Raw genomic sequence first — 24,325 nt, 5'->3', positions numbered from 1 at the left:
CTTGCCTGCAACAGAATCCAAGCCATCCAGCTATCCTTTCAGCACACAGCATGGAGACTCTCCCACTCACCATCCACACGGCCCAAGAAACGACAATTGCTTGTGCCTCCCTTGAGATTTGGTGCATTTTAGTTGACTCTCTTATAAGCACCATCCAGTCCCGCAGGAAACAGAGAACATGGCATTTATATTACCAACATGTTGCTCGCACACTGAATGGAGGCCAAGAGGCCAAGGGGCTTGGAATTTAAAGTGTTGGAAGGTCATTAAATAGTACCGAAACCAATAAGAATCATGACAAAGACAGAGTGAAGGGGATGACAGTGGTGTTAGCACTGAAATCATCAAGGAATGAGAAGGAGAGACCTAGGGGTCTGTAGATGATCGCGGCAAGCAGTCTGAGGACATAAGGCTCAAAGCTGGAGACACTGTGGAGCAGGGACACAAAGTGGTCTCAGGCAGCAAGGGGAACCCCACCAAGCTCAGGGGCAGGAGAGCATGCGAGTGTGGGAGCCAGTGGTTCAGCAGAGGAACACCAGGGCACTGTGATTGGTGGACTGTGCAATGACTCTGAGTGGCTGAGAGACCAAGTGGTCCAGGCTTTGGCTGACTCTAGGGCCCCTGATGGAGGCACTATGCATTGGCTCAGTGACGCGTCCCAGGTATGAGTCTTACACCTGGAATTGAGCATGTGCTCAGTCAACCTCTGTGCAATGGTAAATGAATGCATGGCCCTCTGGCACAGACACCAGGATGAGGCCATTTCTGGTTGCACCGTCATTCACAGAGTATTCTGGCATCCAGCCAGGTGTCTGAATATTAGGCAGTCTGCACTATGTCAAAGCGGACGGGAGGAGGCCAGCTCTGAGTTGGGGTCCATGTCATAGACTGGAGGCAGGAGGGGGATGTAAATTACAAGCCACGGCTGGGGTCAAGGCTGAAAAGAACAAGGGACGGGGAGGGTGGTAGGAAGACAGAGAGGTAGGATGTGGGTTTAGAATAGCGTCATTGAGGACTGAGTCATTACACATTTCACCTGTCGTCATGGAGCCTGCAGTTGGAACTCTTCAATCCCATACTGGTGTCTTCAACATGATGGACTGGTCACAATGCCACCTGATTTGGGGCACAGCTCTTCTGCACTGGAATCAGTGTGTGTTGAACCCCTGAAGGACTGCTGCTGCAGGCTGTGGCCAGTCTCTCTTTTTCTGAGGAGTGAACAGCATCACACGGAATCTTAGCAGACACCAGCAGCATGGTGGGCCTCCGAGCGTGGATTCTTGGCTGGAGTTGCCTGCTGAGCTTGCGATGTAGCCTTTTGGGGCAGAGGTCCTTTAACCTTGGAAATAGTTGTGTAACGTGGGGTCTGGTTTTTCTTTTTCTTTTCCTCACCTTTCCCTTTCCATATTTTGATCACTTGAATAATTAGGACATTAAGTTACAATATCATTTATTTATTTATTTTTAAATTTTTTGGGGGGGATTATTGGGGAACAGTGTGTTTTTCTAGGGCCTATCAGCTCCAAGGCGTTGTCCTTCAATCTAGTTGTGGAGGGCGCAGCTCAGCTCCAAGTCCACACCATTTTCAATCTTTAGTTGCAGGGGGCACAGCCCACCATCCCATGCGGGAATTGAACCGGCAACTTTGTTGTTGAGAGCTTGCACTCTAACCAGCTGAGCCATCCGGCCACCCCTCTGGAAGCTCAGCGGCAGCTCGTAGTTTTCAATATAGTTGTGGAGGGCACAGCTCACTGGCCCATGTGGGAATTGAACCGGTAAGCCCGTTGTTCAGAGCTTGCGCTCTAACCAACTGAGCCATCCAGCTAACCCTACGGGGGCCTATGTCATTTAGATGGGTGTCAAGTATGAGACTGATACAGTGGAACAGATATGCCACCTTTTAGTTTTGGTGCTTGTGGAAGTTTTAAAACATGGCTGCAAGTTCTTCGAGAGGGGGTTGCTCTGGCTCCTCCCTGAGAGGGTGGATAGTGACTGCTTCCACCCAGAGGAAATGGTGAAGTGGAGCTAGGTGACCTAAGGCTGGGTCATAAAAGGCCATACAGCTTCTACCTTGTTCACTAGAATGGACGCTTGCTCTTGGCGCCCGGAGCCGCCTCGCAGACTTCCGGCTGCACCCACGCCACGGTGGAGAAGCTGCCCTAGACTCATGTGATCCCAGCACTAGGGCCAGCGACATACTGGGAGGAGCCTCTAGGTCAGGGGTTGGCCACTTTTTTCTGTAAAGGGCCAGGTCGTGTCGCCCTGTGGATCATATGAGCTCTGTCACAACTGCTCAACTCTGCTGTTATCACACAAAAGCAGCATCGATAATACATACATGAATGACTATGTTCCAATCACACTTATTTGCCAGACAGGCGATAGACCCACAGTTTATACTTAGCTCACCCCTGTTTTAGGTGATTCTAGTCCCTCGCCATTTGGGCCTCAGATGGCAGCAGAGATGGAAGAAGAAATAAACCATCTCCCGGTGAGCCCTGTCCAAGTCTCTGACCCACAGGCTCCATCAATCTCATACAATGGTGGTGTTTTGCCCCTGCTATGTCTGGGGTGGTATGTCCCATGGCAATAGATAACCAGCCCAGTTTTATACAAGGCAGTAATCTCATCAAGAAAGTGAAATTTGAGCAAAGACTTGAAGGAAGAGAGTTAACTGAGAGGGTGTGAGTCTGGGGGAACAGCATTCCAGGCAGAGGAAACAGTCCGTGCAAAGCCCTGAGGTGGGAGCATGCCTGGTGTATGTGAGGAAGGCCCAGGAGCCTCTGAGAAGGGCTCTGCTGAGGTGTCCTGGGGACCCCTCCACAAAGGCACGTAGGCCAGGCTTGACTATAGTCTTCCCCACGTCTGGGCACACTGCCCGAGATTCCTCCTGGAGCAAAGCAGGCAAGACTGGGGAGCAGCTGTGTGAGTGTGTGTGTGTGTGGGGGGGGGGCAGCACCATATTCCCATCTTGTGGAAAATGCTGCAAGGCTGTTTTTCTTCCTCGTCCATTGTTTCAGTGGAGCACAGGCCTGTCCATGTCCTCCCCTCCATTCCTCTCCCTGGCTCCCAAGGACACAGCTGCAGGCTCAGTGCAAGTCAATGACATGGCTCGGCTCTTGTTTCACGTTGGCTGCTCAGCAGCAGCCCACCCACTGCTCACCTGGCTTGGTGTTGTCCTGTGGGGTAGGTAGGGACAAAGGAGCTGATTCTGTTTGGCTGCGGGTGTAAGCACTAACCTGTCTAAATCCACTTTGCCTGGGTGTCTCCTTACAGCCAAATCTGCCTGAAGAGGCCAGGTAGGGGTCAGGGATGGCGTGGCAAGAAACCAGCACAAACGGAAGTGGAGTGAGGAGGTGGGGTCAGAGGGGACCCGGACCAGGCCATGCAGTACCTGGTAGACTTTCATGCAGCCAGAAGGCAGGGGCCACTGTAGGGTTCTGACAGTTTTGAGCCAAGGAATGACATGATCTAGCTTATGCTGTCAGAAAAGATCACACGATCTTTTTCCTTTGAGAAAGTACTGTTTCCTTTGAGAAAGTACTGTTAGGAATGTCTGTTATCGTTGAGATTATGTGAGTTTGGCTTAGAGGTCGTTTATGATTAACTGTGCTGCTCCCCTGACCCCCGTACATGGATTGCCTCCCTGCACTCCTGCTCGCGCTTTTCTTGATGTTCGACCCTCCACCAGCGTCCACTGGGCACACCGGGTGCTCGCTCCTCCACGCGGGGCGGGCCCTGCACCTTCGGCTGGTGCCCGGGGCGCTGCGCCGGACGCCAGGAGGCCGGGCCCCTTTCCCGCCCCGCCTTGGCCGCGCCTCCCGTGCGGGCTCCTCACCCGCCCCTCGTGCTCCCTCCCTTCCTCTACTCTCCTGGCCCGCGGGGTCCCCTTCCGTCCCCCGCGGCCCGCCCCCCGGCCCGCCCCTTTCAGAGCTGGGCGCCTCCGCGCTCCACTCTGGCGCCCGCGGGACTGGTCTGCTCCGCTGGCCTCGCTGCCCCGCGGCGCGTCCGACGGGAAGAATTTCCAGACCGCGTCCCCGGGATGGGGCGGGCCCCGCTACTGCTGCTGCTGCTGCTGCTGCCGCCGTGGCTCTTCGTCCCTGCGCTCCGGAAAGGGGGTGAGAGCGCTGGGGGCCCTGAGCCGGGAAGGGGGCGCCAACACGGCGGGGGCCGGGGCCGGGGGAAGGGCGATCAGGCTAGGGAAGAGTGCGAGGCGCCCAGGGAGGGAATGCCCACCGGCTGGCGCCGAGGACTGAGGGCGCGGGGGCCGGGGGGCGGGGCCGGGGCCGGGGGCCAGGGCAGCAGGCTGCTGGGCAGGTTTACCAACATCCCCGCCCCCGGCGGTGCTGGCAGCAGAGCTCAGGGTGTGCACCAGCCCAGGACCACCGCGCCAGAACTGGCTGTGGGCACGCGCCCGGTGGAGCGGGCGCGGGGCACAGAGGGCCCGGGTTTCCGCAGGGAGGAGGTGAAGCTCGGCGGGCGCACTGCGAGTCCCTAAATTTTCGGCCAAGAGGACCGTGGTCGCGGGTCTGGGCGGGAATGCGCGGAAAAGTCTCTCGGATCACTGCGCTGCTGACCAGCTCCCGTGGGAGCTTAGGGACTGCAGTGCCACGACCGGAGGGACCTGCGCCTGCTGATGCGCAGGCTGAGGACTTGGGGTGTGGTGAGCCGGCGAGGGGCGGCGACCTGGCTGCTCCTACTGGACCCCAATGGGCAGTACTAGCGCCCCGTTTCTGGATTCCCTGTAGGGCTGCGGGGCCTGGAGAGAGGGGGTGCGTTTTGTACCCCTGTTATTGCTGGCCAGGACCTGCCGGGATAGCATATATCCCATTTTGGCCAGGTGTGGTGTCTGGTATCCCGTTGTAAGACAATGGCCTGTCCTGCACCCACAGCTGTTTCTCAGGTGAGGGATGAGCGGCTTAGAAGTCTGGGTGCCCATGCACTTCTCCATAAAGCTGGATGAAACTAAACCAGGCCTTACCAAAAAGACAAAAGAATGGTGTGTGTGTGGGGGGGGGGGTGTTAAAGGTATGCTAAATAAACACATACCAGGCATTTTTCTGTAGCTAAACTATTTCTAACCAAAGTGCTGGTGTTTTGGGTCTCTTTTGACCATGAATATGGTGAGTAGCTTTTGCCTGTTAGAGTCAAAGATGTTTTTGAAGGATATCTGGAAAGTTCTAGTTAAAGTTAAGCAATTTTCTTACAACTTTTTCTTTTGAGGTTTTCCTTTGAAAGCTCAGTTGCTCAAATGAAAAGTTCTTAAGACCCCTTTTTTTGCATATTAAATTACATAAGCAATTTATAATTTGGAACAACATAGCAATTTGAACCAAACATCGAAAGCCAAAACCAAAGAACTAAAACAATTCTGTTCTCCACTCCCCCTCCAAACCCTCAAATATTCCTCAGCATTTCTGCCAGACCCATTTTTCATAATCTGCAAAGCTGTTATTTTTTCTACCAGTGAGGCGTGGCTATAATAGTCTTGGAGGTAGTGAGTGTGGTAAAAATGATGGGGAAACAATGGAAATAGTAGTTTTGTGTAAGATATTAAAAATAGTGTTTTTCTTTTTCCAAATTTTTAAAAGCTGTAATAAAAATCTTTCGTAGCTGACAATCAGCTTTAGTCAGATAATCATGAACGGTCCGCAAATGCAGCCAGTAGGAGGAGTAAAGAATTTCTCCAATTTTTCTTCTTTTGCCTTTCATTTTTGCCTTGAGTCTACCTGGAGATGTCTGATGGTGTTACAGCTTACCTTGTGATAAGCTTCAAGAGTGGGATTCTGAGTGGCAGAATTAGAGCAGATGTAAGCGTACTCTAGGAAGGGGTCAAAAATGGAACTTACACTCTTCATCTAGTTTTAAGATTTGCATATCGCATATTGCTTACCGGACAGGAGAGAGTGGGAGAGACACAGGGTGGATTGTGTGTGTATACTCTGCTCTACAGACAGATGGATAAAGAATTAAGACTTACACATCACCGTAACCCAGGAATCCTCCCATCTCCCTACACAAAAACACAATCCCACAAAGCCACACAGGGCGGAACTGAAACTGCTGAACCAGAGGCATTTCAGCCCTTCCTCCCCATTAGGCTCTGGTGGGGGTGCTAGTGAGCTGGCTCTTGGGGTGGGAGAGGACAGAAGAGAAACGTAAAAGTGGCTAAAGGCAGGCATGTTGAGGACCTAGCCCGAGACCAGGCTGGGAGGCAGCTACACTCAACCCTCAGAACAAACTGGGCTTTTAAAATGCTTTGATTTTGCACATTCCACCCAAACTGATGCTGTAGCAGACATTATGATATGCGGTAAACATTTTCCCAGGAAGAGCTTTCATCTCTTGTTGCTTGTGCATTTTATAATGGTCTCCAATGCTTGTTGGAGGTAAGACGGGCATACTCATATGTCAAACATAAATCTTAAAAAGTTGTTCTGACTCATTTTCTTATTTATTTATTTATTTACTTACTTACTTATTTTTAACACGTTGTGTACGGCGGGGTTTAAGTCCCTCGTGAAGATTCTTGTGATCCGTACGCAACATGTTAAGGAGGGCACAGCTCACAGTGGCCCATATGGGGATCGAACCGGCAACCTTGGTGTTATCAGCACCACACTCTAACCAACTTAGCTAACCAGTCACTCCGCACTTTCTTAATTTGTTGAATGGAACATGATTCTTTCTCATATTAACACTAAGGAGGTTTTTCAATCTTAATCTTTAGAAATAATTTCCAGCTAAACCTAGGAGCAGGGCCAGTGAGTTACCAGTTGAAATTGGTTCTGAATAGTGTGACTCTTTAGATGCCTGTGAATTGGGGCCATTACAGCCAGGTGGACACTCTGAGCTGGGACCTTGGATTTTAATGGGTTCCCCCTCACAGCCGAGGGACACACGTGTCATGGCCACCCCCACCTAATAGCCAGAATGAGATTTGAGGATGAAGCCCACTGTGTTGTCCCTGTTGAGAGTCCTCCAGTGGCTTCCTGTTCCTTCCCAGGGTTTGCAGGGCCTCGCAGGGCCTCCGCCCCTGTCCACTCATTGGCAGTCACCACCCCTGTCCATGCTGCTCCAGCCAGGCCTCCTTCCTAGTCTGCAGGCGGTGTGCCCTCTGGCTGGATCTTTCCCAGAGTCTGCTTGCTTGTTTGGGTTTCAACTCATGCTCTCAAATGGCCTTCTCTCACTGCCTCCCCAGCCAGAGTCACACACAGACTCTCTCCATCAAATCTAACTTCCTGATGACCCTTCTGACCACCTGACAGTGGATGGCACAGTGCTGAGCCCACTCACACGCTCAGTGGGTGTCTGTGGAAACGGCCAAGGCCAAGCCTCCGCGGCCTCATGTGCTCTTCTCTCTCCCGAGGGGCTTTTCCAGAAGCAGAACTGCTGCAGCTCTGGGCCCTTGTCCCTGGGGCTTGGTTGATAGAAAGCCATCTTTCATTTTGCTGTGATGCCAAAGTGATTTCATTACTAGAAAAGTCAGGACCTTGAGAGAAGATGGACTTTTGGACTACATTAACCCAATATAGCTATGTTAACCTAGTGTATATTCTCTTAACTATTACAAGTAGGGAAAAGAAATAAAAAGCTGATTTTACATGTTAAAAACACAGATTTAGCAGCTCCTCATCGGGGTGGGCATGTTGCGCGGGTTACCCAGTGCTCAGCTGGTAGTCCTGAGTGCCTGGACTTTGCGCCATTGTCTCTAGTTTATTCATAACCTGGAGCACATGGCTTTGGTTGATGTGCATCTCAGCAGGAGGTTAATTTTTATAAAAACTGGCAAAAGCGGCTCCCCTGGAATGAAGTGCTTAACAGGGGCTGGGCTCCGGGTCCGAGTAGCCAGCAAGCCCACTCCGATCCTGCTTGGCCGGCCTCAGTTTCCTCTGGTCAGTGGGACTCTCAGTTCCTCATAGAACAGTGGGGAAGATGAAATGAGCTAATGAGTAAGTGCTCCAAAAATATTAGCCATTGTTCCCAGTGGTTCCCACCACTCTTCTGAGCTCAACTTTTGGGGTCTTTTTCCTAGACAAAGGCTCTGCTTTTCTCTTTGAAATGTGTCCTAAATTGCACTTTGAACTATGAGGGCGGAGCTGTGGATCACCCTCCCCTGTTCCCTATGGGGCAGGGCTGTGGGGTGTCTGGCCCGAGCATCCAGTCCTGGCTGTGTTTTGTAGGGTTTTGTTTCTTGGTGGTTCCCTGGCAGAGCCTATCTTGTCTGCACGGGCAGGCCTGCCCTTCCGCCACTGCCCTGACAGTCCCCTTACCTCCACCTGCTGGACCCAGATTTAACTGGTGCAGGAATCGCTTCCTGTCACGTGCCTCTCAGGAAGGCATAAAAATGAAGGCCAATTCCTTCTCAACTCTCCCACATAACTGAGCCAATGTGGGTGTGGTTTTTGTTTTTGTTTTTGTTTGTTGAGTGTAAACATTCAGATAATTCCTTTCTTTTGTACCAGCTAAAACCAGGTTTTCTAAGTAAAGTCTCTAGCAGCAGTGGTTGGAAAACGTGGCTTTGTTTCTTAGGTTACGCTCCAGGTACCTGCGCCATGCGCAGGTGGCTTGCAGCAGCCGGACCGGCAGGGAGCCCAGCCCAGGTGCCCTTCTGACTGGATACTTCCTGTGGATGGCAGGTGTGAGCCGGCCCCCAGGTGCCAGGGGGAAACCCTGATGCTACCTCTGGCCCTGTGGGCATTTGCTGACCCCTGACAGGGAGGAAACCTGTTCCCTTTTTTCACCTCTTCCTTGTTCCAGCCCTCCTGCCTTCAGCTAAAATGTGGCCTGGAAATGTCACCATGATCTGTGGCAGGAGGCAGGAGTACTGAGAGGACCCACCAACTTGCATTCTCCTTCCTCAGTTTGCTTTGTCTGACTGTGGCTTGACTTTGACTGTTGGAGGACCCAGGTGTTCCCCCGTTTTGTGAGACCGAAGCTGGTAGCTTCCTTCTTGGTAGCTGTGTCATCCCCACTCCCTGGGCCTCTGTCAGGCAGCAGGACCCCACGTTTTAAAGCAATAAAGGAAGAAAGGGTGATTGTGTCTTCAACATCTCATTGGGAAACCTACACTCAACTCTAAAGCATTTTATTTCACCCTTTGCCATGTGTCCACTGTTAGTGCTTCTTTCTTCACTTAATGGTAAAATGGACTTTCCATGAATATTGCGGTGGCAGGGGGTGGGGAAGAAGCAGGGGGAGAGGGGAGAGAGGGAGGGAGGGAGAAACAGATGTTGACGTTGCGTTTGGACCAAGGTCATGTAAGAGAAGTTTTACACCAAAAGCTAAGAATGTTTGAGAGACTTAAGCTTGGAGAAAATCCATTTCCTATCTGGATGTATAGGGATTTTTATGTTTGTGTGTCTTTCCTTGTTATTAGTGGTATCTTCTGGATGTTTCTCAGTCGATCCCTTTGAAGGTGCTGCCTAGCGTCTGCAAAGCCAGCTAAGGCCTCAGCAAGATGTGGTCACAGGGTAGTGCCTGCCCCAGCTCCTCGGGGAGGAGCCCACCCTCAGGACTGAGGTCTCCGGTTGGCACCTGAGAGCCGGGCCGATGGGACAGATCCCTTTTTTGTGTATGTAATCTACTTTTTTGGGGGAGGGAGAGGTGCCCAGCTCCCTCAGTATTCAGGAACGGTTAACGTCTTAGGGTTTGCCTTAGCTGTGGTCTTGCCTCTGCTAAGACACATGAAGGAAAGCCTTGTTTATTGGGGAGAAAGCCTTCGGGCTTGTTAAAGCTGCTAATAGACTGGCCTCATTATGGTTCCGGAAAATGATCATTTTCACAAGTCAGAACGGGCTGTTTCGGTGGAGAACACTAGAACAGGGACGCAGACTTGTTGAACGTGGCTGTGTCCTGGGACCTGTGTCCTGGGACTGACCTCCCACTGAATGCACAGTGACCTGATCCATGTTCATAGCTCCCAAGGGCCGGTTTCCACTTGCCCCGGCCGCTGCCCCACACAGGAAGTGGAACCAGACTGTCAGCCTTTTTACAGCTCTGGCACGTGATTTGCAGACCTGTGGACGAAAACAATGTTCTCTGAAAGTTTGGGAGCAAAGAAAAAAGGAAGCTCATTAGGTTCAGCATTAAATATGAAGCATTAGTTAAAAAAAAACAAAAACAAAAATGCTTTGGGAGCCCAGCGGCGTAGGCGTATGTTGGCATCCCAGTTTTGATGTTGGCATGCAGGGGCATGGGGGTGTGGCATGACACCCTTCTGAAGCTCCAAGTCCCCACTGGTCCGATAGCAGGGCAGATAGGTGATTCTGGAAACAGACTCCACCTACCTGAAAGGTGGGCTGGACCACTTGCTTGCGGTGCGGGTTCTAAACACGGTGTCAGCATGCGCATGACCCACTCAGTCTGAGCCTGACTCTGGCTGTCATTATCCTCAGGCATCAGCCTAGAGACACAGGGTGTTTCCTAAAAATGAGTCACACCCGTGGGTTCTTTACTGTGGGCAGCTGCCCTTCCCTACCCCCAAGAAGCAGCCCCTGCGGCTCTATCTGTAGCAGTAGACTAGTTTGGAAATGCACAGGTGTATTTCTGAGAAAACTGGATCTGCCTAAATTATGAACTCAAATCTGTAGGGAGCATGGACCTTGGCTTCCAAGAGGCAGGAGATACTCAAAGTCAGTCTGTCTGGGCTGCGGGGGTGCATGTCTCCCCAGGTGCCTTGCAGAATCCCCAGGGCCCAGGGGAAATGGTGTCATGTTTAAAAATGTATTTACTATTGGCATGTAATTTTATATTTGGAAATTTAAAAATATATTTTATAATAGAAATTGTAGAATATAAATCTCCTAAGTGTTTTATCTGGGTGGACAAGGAGAACGTGAACTAGGAAGTTTTTCTGTGAAATTTTTTTCCAGAAGCCCAGGCCCCACCCACCTTTCAGGTACACAGCTCTTGTTACCCCCATGGATCCAGTGTGTCTGATTCTTGAGGAGTGGTGGGGAGCCTCACACCCCCTCCCCCTTAGAACCTGCCACTGAAGGCAGGAATATGATAGTTACCTTTATCCAGGGAAGGTGGCAAGTCTTGGCCCAGGGTGAGAATTGCGGGCTGAATGGTTGCTCCAACCAAGCTCCCTTATGATTTTAGGACTAACAGGTGGAAGGAGGGTTTAGGTCTCTTGTTTGAGCCCGTCAGAGAGGGATACCGCCACTGTCACCCTGTGGCCCTCCAGGAAACAAAAAGACCTCACTTTTACCATTACATTTTTTTCTTTTCTCACCTACTCCTGTTCTTTATATTCAAATCTTGTTATAACATATTTAGGACCCACAAAAGGATATAAAGGATACTGAAACTCACCTCTGTTCACCACCCTGCATAGGAAAGTGGACCTCAGGGATGGCCGGTTAGCTCAGTTGGTTAGAGCGTGGTGCTGATAACACCAAGGTTGCCAGTTTGATCCCCACATGGGCCCATGTGAGCTGCTCCCTCTTTAAAAAAAAAAAAGAAAGAAAAAGAAAGTAGACATCAGCAGTACTGGTGAGGTCCCCTTCCTTCCCTCGCCGTGTCATCCCCTGCCTCCCCTCCCCCAGAGAAAACCACCTCCTCACTTTAAGTGTTTTAATTCCCAGACCTCTCCTTACCCTGTGACCACACAAAATTGTACCGGCAACACTCCTTTAGGGTTTCCATTTGGCTGCTTGTCACAGAAAACCTCACCTCAGTTTTGAGAGTTCTCTGATGCTCTGGATGCTGGTCCTTTGTCAGGTGCATGCTTTGCAGATCAGCTCTCCCAGTCTGCAGTTTTTGCATCCTCTCAGCAGGGTCTTCTGCAGAGCAAACATTTTTAATTTTGATGAAATGCAGTTTATCAAATTTTCCTTTTAGGAGTTGTACTTTTGGTTTTGAGGGGAAGAACTCTTGCCTAGCTCTAGATCCTGAGGATTTTCTCCTCTGTTTTTTCCTAAAAGTTTTATGTTTTGCATTGAAATCTGTGACCCATTTTGAGTTCATTTTGAATATGGTGTAAGACTAGGTCAAAGTTCACTGTTTTTCCTGTGGCCACGTGCTTGTACCCCAGTACCGACTCCAGCACCATTTGCTGAAAAGGCTGTCTGTCCTCCATTGAACTGCTTTCACCGTTGCCAGAAAGCTGTGGAGTGAATTTTGTGGGTTTATTTCTGGTTCTCTCTTCCGTTCCATTGATCTAAGTGTCTGTCGCTCTGCCAACGCTGCACAACTCAGTTATTGTGGCTACATAACTAGTTTTGGAATTGGGTAGGCTGATTCCTCCCATTTTATTCTTCTTTTCCAGAACTGTTTTAGCTATTCTAGTTCCTTTGCCTTTCTGCACAAATTTTAGAAATATATTGTCTGTGTCTACAAAAAGTCTTCCTGAGATTGTTAAGAATTGTGTGTGTGGGTTTTTTTCGGACACCAAGTAATGTCTTTTCAGCAACAGCTAATGCTCCAATTCTCTAACAGCAACTGGTGTCCTACAGTCAGTTCTGACACTAACTACCTGGAGTTAGTGAAGACCCCCAGGTTAAGGGCTCTGTTGCATAAGACCACCCCCCATCAGACACTGGCTCAAATGGAGAGACTGCAAATTCAGGGGTCCCCACGCCCTCCTCCCTCCCTCAGGCTTGATAACATAAGTGCTCAGGAAAGCACTTATGATTACAATTTTATTATAAATCATGCAACTCAGGAACCACCAAATAGAAGAGATACACAGGGCAAGGTCTGGGGAAGGGGCTGAGTCTCCTTCTATAATTGTTGATTGGTTTATTCCTTTCAGTTCTATTCATTTTTGCTTCCCATATTTTGCATCTCTTTGCTATGGTACATATAGTATTCCCTAGTTATCTGTGGGGGATTGGTTCCAGGACCCACTCCCACTCAGGATACTAAAATCCATGGATACTCAAGTCCTTTACATAGAATGGTATAGTTTTGCATATAACCTATACACAGCACATCCTCCCACCCACTTCAGATACTTACAATACCTAATAGAATGTAAATGTTACGCAAATACTTGTTACACTGTATTGTTTAGGGACTATGACAAGAAAAAAAGCCTGTACGTGTGCCATAGTAGGCCTGACTACATAGTACCCGTGTCGGCAACAACGTAATGTTTTTTCCTGGATGTTTTCCATCTGCAGTTGATTGAATCCGTGGATACAGAACCTGTGAATACAAAGGGCCGACTGTCCTCATTTAAGACTGCTATTTCTTCTTGGTAGATTGACTCTTTTATCATTATATAGCGTGCCTTTCTGTGTCTGGTAATTTTCTTGCTTTGAAATCGACTTTATCTTATCGTAATGTAGCAATCCTGACTTCTTTCCATTAATGGTTACATGATATATTTTTCTATGCTTTTGTGTTCAACTTGTGTGTATAATGATATTTGGAGTGAATTTCCTATAAACAGCAGACAGTTATGTTTTTTGCTCTGCCAATCTCTGTCTTTCAATAGATATATTTAGATCATTTACATTTAATGTAATTATTGGTATATTCGGTGTTTATGTTTCACCAGTTCAAATGAACTATGGAACCCTCACCTCTTTTTAAGTCCCTTTACCTCTCCCATTTAAAACATTATTATCTTAAATATTTCCTCTTCATTTATAGAACCCATCAGACAGTATTACAATTTTTTTCAACCACTAGACATAATTTTGAAAATGCAAGAGGAGTATTGACCAACGTTTTTGCTTTTTTTGTTTTTTCCTCCCCCTGATGATTCAAATTTCCTTCTTTTATTGTTTCCTTTCTGTTCAAAGAATTTCCTTTATTCTCTTAGATCTGCTGGTGACAAATTCTCATAGCTTTCCTTCTCTGTGCTTTCAAAATGTTATCTTTGTCTTTGGTATTTAGAAGTTTGACTATGATATATCTTGTCATGGATATTTTAGGGATGTATCCTTTTTTGGGTTCACTCAGATGTTTGATTCTGTAGGTTTATATCTTTTGCCAGGTTTGGGGAGTTTTCAGCCATTATTTCTTTAACTACTTTTTAGCCTTGCCCTCTTTCTCCTCTCCTTCTGGGACTGATAATACAAATGTCAGATCTTTAGTAACAATCCTATAGATCCCAGAAACTCTATTTGGTTTTTTTTTCTTTTTTCTTTTCATTTCCCCTTCCTCCCTCCCTCCCTCCCTCCCTCCCTCCCTCCCTCCCTCCCTCCCTCCCTTCCTTTCTTTCTTTCTCCTCTGTGTTGGCCAGATTGGATATTTCCTAATGTTATATCTTTCAGTTCACTGATTCTTTCCTCTGCCCTTCCATTTTGCTGTTGAGCCCATCCATTGAGTTTCTTACTTTGGCTATTGTATTTTTCTGTTCTGAAATTTTCATTTGGTTGTTTTTTTATGTATTCTATTTCTTTGCTGAGACTTTGTTTCTTCATGTGTTCCATGTTCATAATTGCTCATTGGAGTCTTTTTATAATTCCTTTAAAAGCTTTTTTGGATAATTCTCTGTCATCTCAGTGTTGGTATTTCATTCATTTTGAGACAGCATTTTTTTGTTGAAATTTAGACATTTTGGGTATTATATTATGAGACTTGGGCTCTTATATAAACCTTTTGAATTACCTGGTTTCCTCTGAAATGTTCTGAGGGGAGGAGAGTATGTGCCCTTTACTGCCTGGTGGGGGTAGAATTCTAGGTCCCCACTCATCCTCCACTGACATTGGAGAGTGGGACCCCCTCGTCACTGCTGGTCATAGGTGGGGCGGGAGTTCTGACTGCCCACTAGGCCTCCACTGGTACCTCCCTGGCTGGGAGGGCGAGGGGAGCCTTGTTACTTTCTGACTGTTTCCCAGCAAGAGGAAGAGGGATGCCCTCAATGGGCAGCGAAAGCTCAGACCCTCTATTAGACCTCCTCTGATAACCACCCCAGTGGGGACGAGGATGGTTGCCTTGTTAATGCCAGGTGGGAGTGGAAATCCAGCTCCCCACATGAGCTTTACCGACACCAGCCAATGGGGATGAAAGTCCCAGTTCTCTACTTGGCCCGCTCTGATACCACCCAGAGGAACTGTTGTCACCTCTTTACAGCCTGGTAAGGATGAGGTCCAGGCTCCCCACTTGGCCTTTGCTGGTCTCGGTGGGGATGGAGACGTAGTTTTTTTCTGGGCTGCTTACCTGGAGGAGAGCAGTTTATTGTCTAAAAGTCTTCAGTCTTGCTGCGCTGCCCCTTTCTTGGTCCTTTGGATAGGGAGAACAGACTTTGGTTGGGGCTTTTTTTTTTTTTTTTTTTTTTTGACCTTTGCCTATTAACCTTTCCAAATTGGAACAATGAAGCAAAAAGAAAACCCCGGAAATTCATCACTATGGTGTTCTTGGGTTGCGAAGCCCCTAGTCAGTCTGCCTTCTCTCCACTTTTCAGTTTCGTTTTGTTTTTTGGTTTTTTGTTTGTTTGTTTGTTTTTTTAATTTTTATTTATTTACTTTTTTCCCCCAAGTCAAGTTGTTGTCCTTGCGATCTTAGTTGTGGAGGATGCCGTTCAGCTTCAAGTTGTTGAACTTTCAGTCTTAGTTGTGGAGGGCACAGCTCAGCTCCAGGTCCAGTTGCTGTTGCTAGTTGCAGGGGGCAGCCCACCATCCCTTGTGGGAGTCGAACCGGCAACCTTGTGGTTGAGAGGATGTGCTCCAACCAACTGAGCCATCCGGGAGCTCAGCGGCAGCTCAGCTCAAGGTGCCATGTTCAATCTTAGTTGCAGGGGCGCTGCCCACCATCCCTTGTGGGACTCGAGGAATTGAACTGGCAACCTTGTGGTTGAGAGCCCGCACTCCAACCAACTGAGCCATCTGGGAGGCAGCTCAGCTCAAGGTGCCATGTTCAATCTTAGTTGCAGGGGGCAGAGCCCACCATCCCTTGCAGGACTCGAGGAGTTGAACTGGCAACCTTGTGGTTGAGAGCCCACTGGCCCATGTGGGAATCGAACCGGCAGCCTTTGGAGTTAGGAGAATGGAGCTCTAACCACCTGAGCCACTGGGCCAGCCCCTGTTTTTAATGTTTGTTTTATATATAATGTTGAATGTTTTTGTGGGGGGATAAGGGAAAGTACATCTGTTTTTGGAAGGAATTCTTTGCCCTCTGTCACTTAGAAAAGACAAACAACTCTTGCTGAGGTGTTTGGTCTTCCAGAGATAATCACATTTTAAAAGGAAATTGTATTTTTCTTTGAAAGAATGGCTTTTCATTAACAGGAATTCGGGTATTGGTGGGCTGGGGATGTCTGTTGGGGGTGGTGTGATAGCGGAATCACACTTGGAGTCTGAGAGTCTCTCCTGGTCTTGGGGCAACCACATCTGTCCCTTGGGGAGAATCAGCCCGGCCCCCAGTGAGGAGGCTGCTGCAAGACCCTGGCCAGAAAGTGTCACCTCAGCGTCTTTCTGTGACACTTGGTGTGCTGCCAGAGGGGAAGGAGAAGGCAAACCCTGGGTGGAGTAGGTGCATGTTCCTGCCTCCCTGCAGGAGGCTGAGTGGACTGGCAGTGTGATGGGTCCCGTGTGCTCAGCACTGATCGTCCAGGCATGACTAGTTGTGCCTTTGAAACAAGACAGGTTGGGTGTCTCGTGTTATGAAAGTAACAGCTGCCAGCACCACGCTCAGTGTCCCACGTGCAGTCTTCTGCTCTCACCTCAGAGACAAGTCAGTGTCACCTGTGCGACTTTACAGTGAGAAGACTGAGTCTCAGATGGACAGGTGACTTGCACAGGGTCCTCTGCAGAGCTAAGTGGGGGCTGCACCTTGCCCTCTGACCCTAGAGTTCTTGTACTCACCACACTCCCGGGCCACATGCATTCAAACCTGGGCCTTCTGAGTGGGGGTTCTCGGGCTGGGCCCTCAGGGGCCCCCTACCCAAGGTGATTTGGGCCACCGGCTCCATTCCCTAGAGTAGGGAGTCTGGCTCTGGCGACCTTCAGAATCTTAGAAGAGACTTCTTACAACCCTGACGCCCAGCTGCATCCCTCCCCCTCAGCCAAAGGACGCCACCTCTGGGTGAAGCCCTCCCTGGACATGCTAATGTTTTGCTGGTCTGAGAGCTTACTGGAGTGTAAAGGTGGGTTGTCAGAGTCAGGTTCTAGAACTCTCTCTTCTGGTTGCATTGGTACCCCTACACAAAGGACCTGAGGCTACAGCCTCCCTGAGGAGTTTGTTTTGCAAACCACTTCTACCAAGAAAAAGTAAAATGCCGAAGGCAGAAAGTGGGGTTCAGGCTGAAGGGGATGATGAGGGGCTGTGTAGAGCCCTTGGGGGGCCTTGGGGCTCCCATTACTGAGTGTGTGCACAAGGCCAGGGGGGTGGGGGACTGTTCTTATTTTGAGCCAGTGTGCGGGGCCCAGGAAGTGGGCGGGCACCTGATAATCATCACTTCTGCTCGGAGGTCCGAGCCCTCCACACCTCCAGGTGAGGGTTCACAGAGGTGGGTGTGCTGGAGTCCCTGTGTGCCCCAGACACACTCTTTACCCAGCTTGTGGGGGCCAACAGTGAACTAACTGCTGGGGCTCAGCTCCAGTTGGTACCGTGAAATGATACTTAGTCAGATTTATTTGACTAAGGGTGTCCTCCCGCACAAGCAGTCCTTGTTTATCTGAATGCAAATGTAACTGGGCATCCTGTTTTTTATCTGGCGGCCCTGTGCCCGCTGGGGCCCATGTGGAAAGTCTGACGCCAACTCTGTGTTTTATCCCCAACTTGACTGCATAGGCCTCTCAGTGGGTCCTCACTGGCTCCCCCACCGCCACCAGCAGCTGTGACTCCCCGGGCACACGCCGCCCACCACTCAGTTCCCTCCTTCCCAGCAAGGCCCCTGCCAGGCCGGCCCTCTCCAAGTGGCTGAATGCATTCAGTCCAGCGAAGTGAGTGTTTGCTGTTTACGACTTGGGAGCAATCAGGGCAAGTGACTGTAGGTTGAAAGTCTTCCTTAAGTTTTCTCTCGTTCAGCATTGTTGCTGCTCTTTATCAGTGGAGAGTTCTTGGCTTTTGCATAAAGTAGAATTTTTTTTGTTGTTCTGAGTCTGGCCTCAGCCGGTGGCCTTGGGGAGTGGTCCATACACAGGGTGACAGGGCACCGGTCCAGGTTTGGCCTTTCTCCTGGGGTGGGGACGGGCGTGGGCACAAACGGGATTCCAGAGGCCATAGGCCTTTCTGCAAAGCCCAGATGCTCCCCGCTCAGGGGCTGCTGTACAGCAAACCCGGGCAGGTGGCCGAGGGCACCGGGAGTACCCACCCTAGGCTGCCATCTCCTCCCTGCCCACATGTGCTCCGTGATGGAATCAGAGCCCCTGGAAGTACAAGGCCACTGGCCATTCCTGCAGCCTCCCCCGGAGGGGTCCACAGCCTGGCTCTCCTGTCCCGCCACACGGTGCCCAGGACTGTAATGCGGGCTGAGGGCATAAGACACCCGAGGGCAGGGATTAAACAGGGCTCCTCGGGCCCAGCGCCCTGCTCTGCCCAGCCCAGCCATCCAGGGCCGGGGGGGCACTTCACATAGTTATTCCACTGGCTAGCCTGGGACCCGTGACTTCAGCAGCTGCCGCTTCCTGTGCCCTTCTCAACCTGTAACCCGAGGCTCTTGGAGAATGCTAGGAGATGATGTAGGGCCAGCCCTCGGGAGGCCCCTTTGAGCCCAGAGCTCATTGGCCATCACAGGCCAGAAGTACACTTACCCTCTTGTTCATGGCTGGCAGTCACCCTGCTCCAGAACTGCCATTCTCTGTGCGTCTTCTGAGACAGACCACCCTGGTGATCGCAGCACTCGCTCCCATGAGGTCCAGACATTCCTACTTCAGGTGGCCGCCGGGCCCACATCAGATGCAGGCAATACAACATCAGCCAGCATCAGTGCAGTGCTCTGGGGACCTGTGCATCCCGTTGTCTTCATCCACCTAGGTGGTTGGAAAGGTCATGTCTCCATACAAGCGGCTGGGGGCTCTGAGTAGCACCGCCCCACCCCACCTGCCATTGCACATGCCCACCAGCACTCAGCTAACAGTTGTGGATTTCAGGGTGTGTGCTCAAGTTGATCACATAGAAAATAGCTTCTTTATTAGCGGCCCCTAATGGACCAATTTTGAGTATAAGACACTAAGGTCCCTAAATGTCTGGCCCACTGGGCTGTGTGTGGCTGGTGGCAGGGGATCCTCAGAGGCGGTCCCATCCCAGCCACAGCAGTGTCCCTGCGTTGACCACCTCTCCTTCCTGCCCACCTGTCGGGACGCTGCCTGCATCACACCCCTTTATTCCTTCAGTGTCTGCTGTGTCCATTCCATTCTATGCACCATGCCATCCTCAGAAGATGCCACCCCTCCCACCCCCCCAGTCTTCAAGGCAGCTGCAGACAAACTTGTTCAAGAACAAGGCAAAGCTACATGAAGCCGGCTGCCCCTGTGCTGGGCACGGGAGGAAGATGATGGAGACACAGTCGTCTTAAAGAGACTGACGTTGCAACCTGGTCAAGGGCTGAGCAGTGATTGGACACACGTGGGCACACTTAGGGACACTCCATCATGTCACCCGAGGGCTGGACAGGTGTGGCCCCTGGAGTTCGCAAATGCAGCTGCCAGAGCACCTGGACAGCAAGCGACTCTTGGACCTGAGCAGGAGGCCACTTATCCAGGGTTGCTTGCCAGGTTAAACTTCCCACTTTAGCTGCTGTGCGGTCCACACAAGGACATGACTGTGAGAGAAGGTGGGAGGGGTAAGGAGAGGCAATGTCCTGTGAATTCCAGAGGCAGCCCACTTGTCCGTGTGTGCTGTAGTAAGGGCCGTTCCTGCTGCATCTCTGATTAGAATTCTCATACCCCTTGCACACTGAACGCTGTCTCCACAACTGCAATTGTCACACAGGCCCAGCACGTTCCTTCTTGTCACCTTGAAGATGAATTCTCAGGGAAAGGTTAATGAAAATGAAAAGTTGTGACACTTTTGGTCTGGTCTCATCCTGCCATCACTCCCTCCAAAATAATAGTGAAGTAATCCACTAGGAGGAGGGCAAATGGGGAGGTGGGACATGATGCAACTGAAGTAGTCAGAACAGTGAACAGCTGGCAGCTTCAGCTGAGATTTCTAAGCGATTGTTGCCTTGGGCCCAGAACCTCAGAATGATGTTCATTTCACCTCTTTGCACATTTTCTATTCTCACTGACCGTGTGGATGGCGACACCCCCAAAAACGTACAGCATGAGCCTCACAACCTAGGGCCTGAGTCCCAAGCCTGCAGATGAGCAGTTAGATCTCCAGGATGTCCCCATGGCAGGCTTTTCCTGGCTCCTGATAAGATGAGGAAGGAATCAAATGCTAAAAGCCAACCTTGACCGAGCGCTTACTGTGACCCAGACATAGCCATGCTTCCTTTATTCCTGGGGGCACAGCTGTTCCATTCCCATTTTCACACGAGGAGACTGGACCTGAAGCAGCTCACGGCCTATGTTCTTCGAGCAGTGGCCCAGGGTAAAGCTGCCAAGTGACCACTTCTGAGATTACATGCTTCCTAGACATTTGGGTCAGACTGACCTTTCTTGTGTGAAATGGCGGCCATGTTGAGAACGCTCATGTGGCCAGACCCCTGTGTCGCCTGCGTCCTTCCCACTTCTTGGCTGCCTCCTCCCCATGCCCTGGTCCAGCTCTGATCTCCCTCCTCCCCTGCTCAGGAACCTTCCAGCAGCCCCTGCTGCCCCTGTCAGGATTCGGGGCTCACAGGAGCACCACACTACAGCTAAATGGCGTTCCCAGGCTATTAGAACCTCTTCTTTCTCTCCAATTTCCCCCCACCTCTGCCCCTTGAGACCCTATTCACCCCCTACCCTCCTCTCATTCATGCATATGTATTCATTCAACGCATGTATTGTATTTGAACACCTCTTTGAACTGGCTGTAGTGTACCCACACAAGGTCTCACCCGGCTGTCAGGGGTCCAGCGGGGGCCAAGGAACTGAACAAGTGGTCACAGATGTTACAAAGTGGGGGGCAGCACCCACCTGGGAGGGCTGACCTGTCGGGTGGGGAGGGATCAGGGACCCCTTCCACCCCCCAGTTAGCTGTGTGCCGCCCCTGTCCTGGGCAAGTGCCTCTCTCTGACCCATTGGATTTTCACAGCAAATCTGAGACCCAGATATAAATATTTGTTGGCAATTAAGTCATTCTGCCAACTTCTGGCAGATTCGGTTGTGGAGATGAGTTATCTTTAAAGCATCTGGTGGTGACAGGGTGGGTGTGGCTGCTCCCTGATTTTATGACATCCCCTGGGGGCCTCGCCATTATTTGGTTCAGTTAGCAGCTCTGCTCATAGAAAACTGAAGGTTACATCCCAAATGGTAATCAGGGCTTAACTTGTAGTGTTGGGATTACAAAACAGGTTTCCATTTCATACTTTCTGTGATTGTACAAATGTTTGACTTTTTCAAAACAGACTGGTGTTACCTTTATAATTACAAAGGTCAAGTATTTTTAAGTAAGTTAAACAAACAAACCAAAGTATCGTTTTCTTCCTCACTCTACTTTTTGCCTTCTATGAAAGGAGTATATATTTAAAGAAAAAGAAAAAATAGTGATTTGGTCAAAACCCGGCTCCCCGTGTGTGGTGCTCAGCGAGGAAGAAGTACTCACAATAAGTTTGCTGATGGAAGACGCACAGGTCACCCGGGTACTTGGAAGCCTGCAGGAAGAGTGCATAAGGCACAAGGTGAACGCCAGACCAGTCATTATGGCACAAAGCTCCCCAACTCGGAGGAAGTGGGGGCCGGGGGTTCCAGGCTGGGCTTCTCCTCCCCGTGCTGAGAGCCCAGGCCACACCGGGCATCAGGCTGGCCTGGCATGGTCCTCGGGTAGGGGAGCCCTCCAGCCTCAGCGCACTCCTCTGTCCGGATGACTGGTCAAGTCCAGTGCAAGGCTGCCCCCAGAGCTGTCCCCCAGGCACACAGAGGGCTCTGTATCCCCACAGCCGTGGACCTCAGGCTAAGGGCCAGCAGGGGGCTTTCCCTGGCTCCTTCTAGTGACATCTCTTGTCCCCCACCTGTGGTGTTCCCAAATGCAGCAGCTGGGAGAGTGGCCTGGCGTGGGAGGCAGTTGTATGGAGAGGACTGGCTGGCCGGAGCTGTGTCCAGGACAAGGGCAGACGGACACACTGTCAGGCCCCCCTTCTGCCCCCAGACCTCCTGCCTGTAGCTCCATTAGCCATATCAGTGTTTAGCTGGGTACTTATGCTAAGAAGTATTTGCTGTTGACCTGAAACTCGAGTTTAACTGGGTGTGGTGTATTCTTATTCCCTAAATCAGGAGCAGGCCCAAGCACAGACCACCCTACTCCTGCACACACACAAGGGTGTGACATCTCGAGCGTGACAGCAGGCACAGCCCTCCAATAGGGATTGGGGTGCCTCGGTGTACCCCTGGTCACTAACCCGCAGAACGCCAGGCCAGTCTCCCCAGCTCACGGTCAACAAGATTGAATGCATAACGTAACGACAGCATAGACTGTAGGCTCCAAAAACACCATTAAAAAGCTAGAAGTCCAACTATTGTGAACCTGTTCTTTTAGAAATGCTTGTGGGCTACATGAAAAAAGCATTTCTAGGTCCATTCCAGCGGCAAGCATTTTGCTAGAAGCACCAACTCGTCGTGTGACTGGAGACAGGCGCACTTTGATCGCCCCATATGTAGGGATGGGTCTCTTTGTGTCAAGTAGCAGCCTTCGCAAGACCACTGGCCAGATTTGTAAGACCACTGGCAGAAAGTGATGTCTGTGCCGTCATCTTCCTGCCATGCTGCTGAGTTGGGTATGAAGGACTTGGAATGAGTCACAGTTATACAAATACTTTCTAATAGAGGTGTGTGGGTCAGAACAGGCCACCCACGCGGTGCCTCTGTGGTGTGCCACTGCTCTGAGCGAAAGGCAACCTGGCTGCCTTTAGGCTCATGAGAAACTTCTGCCCCTCCCTGAGCGCCTAGAAGAACTTGAATTAGGGGCCTACAATAAGAGATGGTCAGAGATGACCTCTTCTGACCCACCTACAGGGCAGGGCATCTTCTGTTTACTAAGCACTGCTCTCCTCGTCATCCTGCAGTGACCCTCTGAAGCCCCCGGGGCCCCTGACTTCGTCCCTAGCTCAGGATGTCTTCTACACCCACATTCCCTTCCTGTCTCTCTACCTCTCCTGTAGGTGGGGTCTGACTCTCATGTGCGGGGTTCCCACACATACATATGCATCAAATTGCGTCATTTTCTCTTGCTAATCTGCCTCATGTCTATTGGTTGTTAGACCAATGGGAGAACCTGGAGGGCAAAGGACACTTTCTTCCCCCCGCACGGTTGTGGTGGTGTATTTTAAGGTATATTTCTTAAACCTTCTTTAGAAAGTGTTGAATGAACACTGAAGGACCTTGTGAATCAGAGGTGTGTGTTAAACTCCTCCCATGGGGTCTGAAGACACTGAGGGTGTACCGCTGCACCCTCGTCGTGGCCGCATAAGTTGGGAACCTGCTTGGAGAAAACTCCAGTGTTTTAAAGGCTAAAACTCCGTCTTCTCTTTCACAGCTCTCGCTGAGGTGGGAGAAGAAACCATGCACACCCTGCCATTCCCAGGAGGCCCGCCCGACCACCTGCCACCTTCCTTTCCTCTCGGCCGTGGGGCCTCCATGGAGCTGTCACCAACGGGAAGTGCAACCCCTCCCAGGGTGACCTCTGCCGGGTCCAAGCGCCTACCGCCTCTTGCATTTAATCACACGGTCGGTCACATAGTACTTTCTGAGCACAAGAACGTCAAGTTTAACTGCTCCATCAGCGTCCCTAACACATACCAGGACATCCACATTTCTTGGTGGAAAGATGGCAAGGAGTTGCTGGGGGCACATCATGCAGTCACTCACTTCTATCCAGACGATGAATTCACAGCAGTGATCGCGTCCTTCAGGTACGTGTTCTTCCTTTCTTTTTAAACATTAGGCTGTTGATGGTTCGAAACCAAAAGCCTCGTCAATAAAACAACAACCTTTTGTGTCAATAAAACAACAACCTTTTGTGTTCCACGTCCGTAACCCCACTGGTCCATTCAGAGTATGGATGAATGTGACAGTCTGTATGGTGGCTCTCTTTTAAATTGCTTTTGGCTGCACTGGAACTGTTGCTTATCAGATGCTCTGGGTCCTGGGGGCCTACCTCCACTTGACCCAGCTGTCATGTCAAGTGCTGCTTGAGTCCAGGGCTTGAGTCGAGAACCTGTCCAGGGACAGGTTCTGCTTGACAACAAGGACACATCTAAAGTACCTGCCTGGAGCTTTTAAAACAATGCAGTCCTTCCATCACTTTCATTTACCCTGTATCAGCACCCCCCAACCTCTCCCCA

At 50.4% G+C, this 24,325-nt stretch overlaps 1 protein-coding gene across 2 annotated transcripts in view; it reads left to right on the top strand.

Moving 5' to 3' along the window:
• Positions 1–3,680: 3,680 nt before the first annotated feature.
• MERTK (MER proto-oncogene, tyrosine kinase) overlaps positions 3,681–24,325 on the top strand; it is an 85,750-nt gene continuing 65,105 nt past the window's right edge. The window contains exons 1-2 of one of the 2 annotated variants that reach the window (XM_019714516.2): positions 3,681–4,118; positions 23,518–23,893. In XM_019714516.2, the coding sequence (XP_019570075.2) occupies positions 4,043–4,118; positions 23,518–23,893 (452 nt within the window). In that variant the 5' untranslated portion in view covers positions 3,681–4,042. Of the gene's footprint in view, positions 4,119–7,931; positions 7,953–23,517; positions 23,894–24,325 lie in introns of those variants that run through there. The other variant, XM_019714517.2, reaches the window with a different exon arrangement.

This window comes from Rhinolophus sinicus, linkage group LG05 (genome assembly GCF_036562045.2).
Source record: "Rhinolophus sinicus isolate RSC01 linkage group LG05, ASM3656204v1, whole genome shotgun sequence".
Classification (NCBI taxonomy): Eukaryota; Metazoa; Chordata; class Mammalia; order Chiroptera; family Rhinolophidae; genus Rhinolophus; species Rhinolophus sinicus.
This window is presented reverse-complemented; position numbering and strand designations above follow the sequence as displayed.